At 35.7% G+C, this 7,075-nt stretch overlaps 1 protein-coding gene across 1 annotated transcript; it reads right to left on the bottom strand.

Moving 5' to 3' along the window:
• Positions 1-2,860: 2,860 nt before the first annotated feature.
• LOC115695238 (uncharacterized) lies at positions 2,861-6,734 on the bottom strand. The gene is made up of 5 exons (XM_061118174.1): positions 5,761-6,734; positions 3,550-4,090; positions 3,369-3,461; positions 3,150-3,214; positions 2,861-2,903 (listed from the first exon to the last, which is right to left on the bottom strand). The coding sequence occupies exons 1-5, from the start codon at positions 6,732-6,734 to the stop codon at positions 2,861-2,863; spliced, it is 1,716 nt and encodes a 571-aa protein (XP_060974157.1).
• Positions 6,735-7,075: the final 341 nt, after the last annotated feature.

Below are 7,075 nucleotides of genomic sequence, written 5' to 3'. Positions count from 1 at the left end.
CCGACACCATGCATATGTCTCAACTCACCTATCAACATGCTGCTCTCATGAGGTTTGCCCTATCCAATTGGTTTCCTTGCTCCAATCCGGTAAATGTTTCAAATGAACTTGCATTCTTTTTGTATAAAGTTTCAATTGGTGCTAAAATTGATTTGGCTGACATGATTTGAGAGCAGATTGTTTCTCTTCGAAAGGGCAAGAAACCTAGGCTCAATCTTATTTTTTCTCACTTAATCTATATAATTTTATCTGATCAAGAGGAATTGATTATTGAGAATGAATCAATTGAGATGCCTGTTGTTGGAACCACTTTCAAAATTCTTGAGAAGCCTCCTCAAGGAAAAGCTACTCAAAGAAAGGCTCGGTCTGCTTCCCCTGGTCTTACAAATGATCTTGCTGCTGCATCTGCTTCAACTTCTGCTCCTAGAGAAATGGCAGAATTCAATTTGCGTTTGGGAAGAATGGAGACAAGTCAGGCCTTGCTACTTAGGAAGATGGACAACATCATGTAATACTTCCGACCCAATGATGATGAATAAGTGGTTCAATCTTTTATCTCTTGCTTTTTATTAATGTATGTTTGCACTTATGACCTTGTCCATGTTTGTTTTTGTTTTCTTTGGCTCCTTGATAGACTAAAAGGGGGAGTAGTATTATTTTTTTTTTTGGATTCATTGTGTGGATACTTTGTTACAACTCTGGACCCTTGGTTTTAGGGGGAGTTGCGTGTTTGTGGTTTAACACTTTTTCGTTTAAAAAGTTGTGTTTTCGGTTTGCAAGCTTTTCCGTCCAAAAAAAGTTCTATGTTTTATGTGTTAGGGTGCTTTCATGCAGGGGGAGTATTTTCTATACTCTTTTATCTTTAAAAAGCTATTTGATTTGGTTTCTAACACTTGATGCAGGTTTTCTCATAGTAAAATGTTTTGTCAATCAAAGTGCTAAAGGGGGAGATTGTTAATTTCATTTTTGGCATATTTAATTGACAAAAATATTTTATTATTTAATGTATATTTCGGTTGGAGTGTTTAATATGGTTTTCCTATTTGTGTATATCTAAACTTGGAAGGAAAGTTGTCTAGCTTTCCTATTTATGGAAATTGAGGTAAATATGGTAAGTTTTGATTACACATTGATTCTTTTCTAACCAGCTGTTAATCTGATCTTGCGTTGAGTTTCCCTTTTTCTTAGATCAGGTTTCTTGAAGAGAAAACCGGAGCAAAACTTTCCTTTTCTATAAAAGGAAAGTAGTAGTTACTGCCCACGATTCTGTAGGTACAGAAACGGAAATTCCTGGACTGATTGAAGAATTATTTTAGGGAAGTTTCTAGTGGGTTGAGGTCTTGTTCAGACCGAATGTAAGCTGTCTATGAGATGTATATTCATTATAAATACATCCCATAGCAGCTAGGTTTTGTAAACTCTTTTATTCACTTTCATATCTTAAGAAAAGAGTGTCTTTGTTATGTATAGAAGAGTTGTTCTACTCTTACTCTGTTTATTTGTTGTTTGTATTGTCTTGAGTCTGTATTCAAGTCTACAACGAAGAAGAACATCAGTGCACCTTCGGGAGAAGGGTATTTACAAGCTTTCGGGAGATTGTTTTTGAAGTCTTGCATCGGGAGGGTACAAGCACACCTTCGGGAGAAGGGTTTTACAAGATTTCGGGAGATTGCTTTTGAAGTCTTGCATCGGGATGATACAAGCACACAACCTTCGGGAGATGGTTGTATAGGCTTTCGGGAGATAGCCTTTAAGCCTTGAATCGGGAGGATTCAAGCACTCTTCAAGGTGATCGAAGGGAGTTCGAGCTCTTGGAGTTTTATCAAGATTCGGTTAGTAGGTGGAATACATCAAGCTTGCGGCATACAATAAGAGGGAGTCTATTTATGCATAAGTCAATTACTTTGTATTTTTGATACCGATCTAATGAATCTTATCTCTGGGCGTGGCCCCGTGGACTAGTAACAATCTGAAAGGATTGTTGAAACCACGTACAAAAATCTTGTGTGTTTTTACTTTTATGCACTGTTTGTTTTTTTGGGTTTCTCTAGAGTTACAGAGTTGTATTCTGTAACCACGGAAAAACTGTTTTCAGTACCAGTTTCATTATTCTGCATTTAATTAATCACTTAATTAAACAATTAAACTGGGAATATTAAAATACGGAATTTCAGGAGTGGTTAGTTCTGCTTATCGAAGGGATCCTCAAAATTGTTACTGTGGCATTCCGTGGATCGTTAGAACATTATGGACGGAAGCAAACCCAGAACGTTGTTTTAGGATATGCAGGCTAGCATATGTAAGCCATTATTTTTTCCCCTTTTATTTTGTTTTTGTTTATTATTGTTTATGTTAAGTAATTCAAGGTGAAAAGTTTGAAATTTATCCACAGGAGGATGGTAGAGGGTGTAAGTTTTTTGAATGGGTGGATGTTGATTCTTGTATAAAGTGCAGATACTTAATACGAGGACTCCTGAGGAAGATAAGTAAGCTTGAAGATCAGTTGATGTTGTATGAGGCAAATGAAGATTTGAAAGAATTCAAGGACATTCCAAAAGGATGTAGCAATGTTCAGGAGTGTGATTGTGGTCATATATGGTTGTTGAAGAACTTGAAAACCATTCTCATTACTATTTGTGTTATTGATTTTGTATTTTTTATGCTTAATTAGAAGTGTTAATCACTGAGTTTGTAATGGCATTGTCTTTTTTTTTGTATCAAACAGTTTGTAATGACATTGCCTTCTTTGAATCAAATTGTTTGCAATGGCATTGTCTTTTTTTGTATGAAACAATTTGTAATGACATTGCCTTCTATGAATCAAACAGTTTGTAATGATATTGCCTTCTATGAATCAAAGTTATTGCCTTCTCAGATTTGTCCTTATTTTATCAGCAAAATGTCTACATCATATCAACAGTAATAGGCCATTACATATCAGCATTAATAGGCCTTCTATGAATCAAAGTTATTACCTTCTAACCCAATTGATCATATAATTATGCATTAATAACAAGTATGACAAGTAAATTTATTGCATAGCATAAGATAAAATAGGCCACCAACATAGTTAAATGAAATTACAATAGCTTAATGTTTAGGTCCAAGAAGTGGCCTTGACATTTCAACAAAAAACAACCACTACTAACAGTTGCATAAGTACAAGAATCCTTGCACAATTCAACAAAAAACATGCTGCAGCATACAAAAAACCCTTCACAATTCAACAGATTACAAAGAACATATACAGCAACACCTAAATTGGGTACAACAACCCTTGACAATTCAACAAAAAACAATACAATATAGATTGAGAACAACAACTAATTTGGTCCAGAGGGTGGTTGGCTTGAACTTGTTTCTCTTGCCTTTTGCTTCATTCTCCTAATGTTTCTCTTTACAGTTTTAAGGTCTAAATTCTTTTTGGGAGGACGACCCATCTTTTTCTTCTGTGGAGGTTCCTAATTCATAAACAAGTGCTACTGTCAGATTACAAACTTAAACATGGGAAATGTATTCAAATTATTAGTGCTTAAGAAATGAATATACTTGTTCTTGTACTGGTTTGGGGCAAGTTTTCTTTGTATGTCCAGGCTGTTTACAATTAGAGCAGTTGTTGGACTGCCCAAATCTCCTCATTTTAGTTGCACCAGGTGGAGGTTCATCCACTTCTCTTTTTCTAAATTTCTTGGGCCTACCAGGTAAAACAGTTACTGGTGGTGGAAGGATTGGATTTTTTCCTTTATCAAGCCAGTGTTCAGGACTAGGCATAGGTGCAATTGCCCTTGCATAAGTGCCTATGAAGGCTTCCTTCTTGTAACATGCAGCAACAAAACCATAAATCTGAAGCCTTGAATACCATATGCATGCTATTGCATGACCACATGGGATACATGTGAGGTCAAATGATCTGCAAGAGCATGTGTTCTTCTCCAAATTAGTTGCTACCACCTCACCAGAAGGGGCTGTGACCTGGAATAATCCACCAACAGACTTGGTGCATTGGCATTTCAGTGCCAATTTCTTGTTCTTCTCTAGGATGTCAAAGATCCTTTTCCCCACTGGATTGTTCCACTTACTCACACTTTCTCTTTGCTTTCACATTCTATCCATCAACCAATATCGAACATGTTGGGTTTTATGCCCTAAATAAAACTCTTTTTCAATGTAATCCGTATTATTCAATATCAATAAAGAAACAGAAGTATTTTTCATTCATTTGTATATGTTTTGGTTCACCTTATCAATTATTTGTCTATTTGATTTATAAATTCATCCAAACCTTTTTCACATACTTGTTCCTGTTTATTGTGTTGTCAGCACAGTGGAAAGTAAACATGACTATGTGATTAAAGATTCCTAAATTTATCAGAACACTAGGGTTTTACTGATATGACAATCTACAACAGAGTTTACTTGCATTTGGAGAAATGATATGTTCTTTCCACAACATTGGTTAAAGTAAAGCTTGGTTTGGATGCATGGAGTATGCATCAGAAGGGACTGATATTGAACTTTGACATAGATTTATTAAACTTGCCGTAATATCTATTCAGTTCAATATCACCTAGTTGATCCTAGATCAAATGATCTTAATCCTGATATGATTAGGTTCAATCTCAAGAGTATTATTCGTGTTCTTTGATTTGTTAGTTAAGCCTACTTTTGGGTCAGGGTGATACGCACATTTTGGGGAACACGGTAGTGCAATTCAGTAAGAGCGCTAACATAAATATGGAATCTATAGCTTTTATCTAGCGAATAGAAAGTAAAGGATGATTTCCTTCGAGCTTGACCAAACGAAAATAAATGGTGGAGTACTCATTTCACTTAGCTGAAATATCATTTATACGGGGTTAAGTGTTTTAAGGATAAAATACATTGTAGGGTGTTACGGTAATTTAATCCCTTTACAGTGTAGATCATCTATATAGAGGATCATTGATCAAATTAGGATTATAACAATGGATAATTAATAGCGTGTCTATATGGTGGAACATATAGAGCGTTCTATATAGCTGAGAGTGCAATTCTAAGGTCTATGCGTGGATTCAACGAAGAATTAATAAGTCAGTGAATGTAGGAGGTAAATTCTTGATCTGCTTATTGGAAGCTCGGATATATAGGCCCATGGTCCCCACACTAGTTGAGACAATACTACTTGTAAGACTCATTAAATTGATTTTGATTAATCAATTATAATTCTCAAATTAGACTATGTCTATTTGTGAATTTATCACTAAGTAAGGGCGAAACTGTAAAGAAAGAGTTTATAGGGTATATTTGTTAATTAAGAGACTTTGGTTAGTCTAATTAATAAATATAATAAATGACAATATTATTTAATAATTAATTATAGTTATTAAATACTTGAAATTGACATTTAAATGGTTGAATTTGAAAATTGGCGTTTTTTAGAAAATGAGATACATAAATGATAAAACAGCAAAATTGTAAAAGTGAGGCCCATATCCACAAGCCATGGCCGACCACTTGCATAGGGTTTATCATTTAATATTTTCATTATTTTAATGCCATATAATTCAACCCTAACCCTATGTGGTATTCTATAAATAGAAATTGATGGCTTCAGGAAAGTTACAATGCATCTTATTCCTTTCATTATTTTAATGCCACATAATTCAACCCTAACCCTATGTGTTTATTTATAATTGTTTTAGAAGTTCATATTTAGGATGTTAATCAACATATTTGTGAGTAGATCTAAGATCCTGGTAAAATAATTCCAACAGAACATACTCTAACAATGTGATGATTGGCTTGTCTCTACCATCTAAGATTGCTAAATTGAAACTCTCACACAAATTATTCAACAACATGTCACACTGAACAGAAGTCCTGAAGTGGGATTTGGTCCACTCTGTTGGTGATTTTTTGGATAGCCAACCAAAAGCTTTTTCATTAATCCCTTTTAACACATCCAACTTTCTCTTGAATTCCTCAACAGTAGTTGCCCTAGCCCAAGCCCATAGTTTTTGCTTCAACAATAATCCTGGAAACTCCTTCTTGAAGTTGGCATAAAGATGCCTAACACAAAATCGAACCTCAGATCCTTCATACACTGTCCCCACAGCCCTTTCCAATCCCTTTTGTTTATCTGAAGTAAAGGTGAGTTTTGCAGTGTCCTCCATATCTAAGTCCTCTTTTAGTAGTTCAGCAAACCATGTCCAACTGTCAATGTTTTCTTTTTCAGTTACAGCAAAAGCAATAGGAAACATGCTGTTGTTAGCATCAATTCCAATTGCTACAAGCAGCATACCTCTGCAATAGCCTTTCAAGAAGCACCCATCTAGCCCAATAATTGGTCTGCAAAACTTGAAGCCAGCTTTACAAGCTGCAAGGCAGATGTAAACCCTTTCAAAAACCCTTTTGTCATCCACTAAATTTGATTTGATCAAAGTTGTATTTCTAAGATTAAGTCTCACTAGTTGTGTACAATAATCATCAAGGATTGCATACTGATCTCTCACAGTTCCTTGTGAATACTTATTATTCTTAGATCTATAAAAAGTCCAAGGGGAGACTTTGGAATACTTATTATCTGAATTTGCCTTTTTGAAATCACCCAATGACATGCTCAGATTCAATCTAAACTTGTCTAATAATTCCTTTGCAATCCAATCAGAATCTAGCAGCCTGTTCTCCCATATAATTCCACAGGTGTGTTCATCTTCATACTTGTTAATTCTAAATGTAGAAGCATCATCTCTCATACGTCGAGCATACTTTGGGGTGTGCTACTGGTGGTTTGGATGGGTGTTTTGGAGGGTGTTTTGGTGGCTGATTGGGTTGGAAATTGGGATCTGGTTTGGGGTGTTTTATTTCTGGTTTGGATGGGTGTTTGGGAGGGTTTTTTGGTTGGTGTTTTAGTGGCTGATTGGGCTGCAAAGTGATCACTGGTTGGGGGTGTTCTATTTCTGGTTTGGATGGGTGTTTCACTTGGGGATTCGGTTGGTAGTTTTCTGGTTTGGGTGGCTGATTGGGGTAGGGTTTCAGAAAATGTTGGGGTTTGTTTCTTTCTAGTTTGTGGTGGACTTTTGGTTGGGGTTTCCCT

Source organism: Cannabis sativa, chromosome 6, assembly GCF_029168945.1.
Source record: "Cannabis sativa cultivar Pink pepper isolate KNU-18-1 chromosome 6, ASM2916894v1, whole genome shotgun sequence".
In the NCBI taxonomy this organism is placed as follows: domain Eukaryota; kingdom Viridiplantae; phylum Streptophyta; class Magnoliopsida; order Rosales; family Cannabaceae; genus Cannabis; species Cannabis sativa.
The sequence above is the reverse complement of the archived record's forward strand: the minus strand, read 5'-3'. Positions and strand labels throughout refer to the sequence as shown.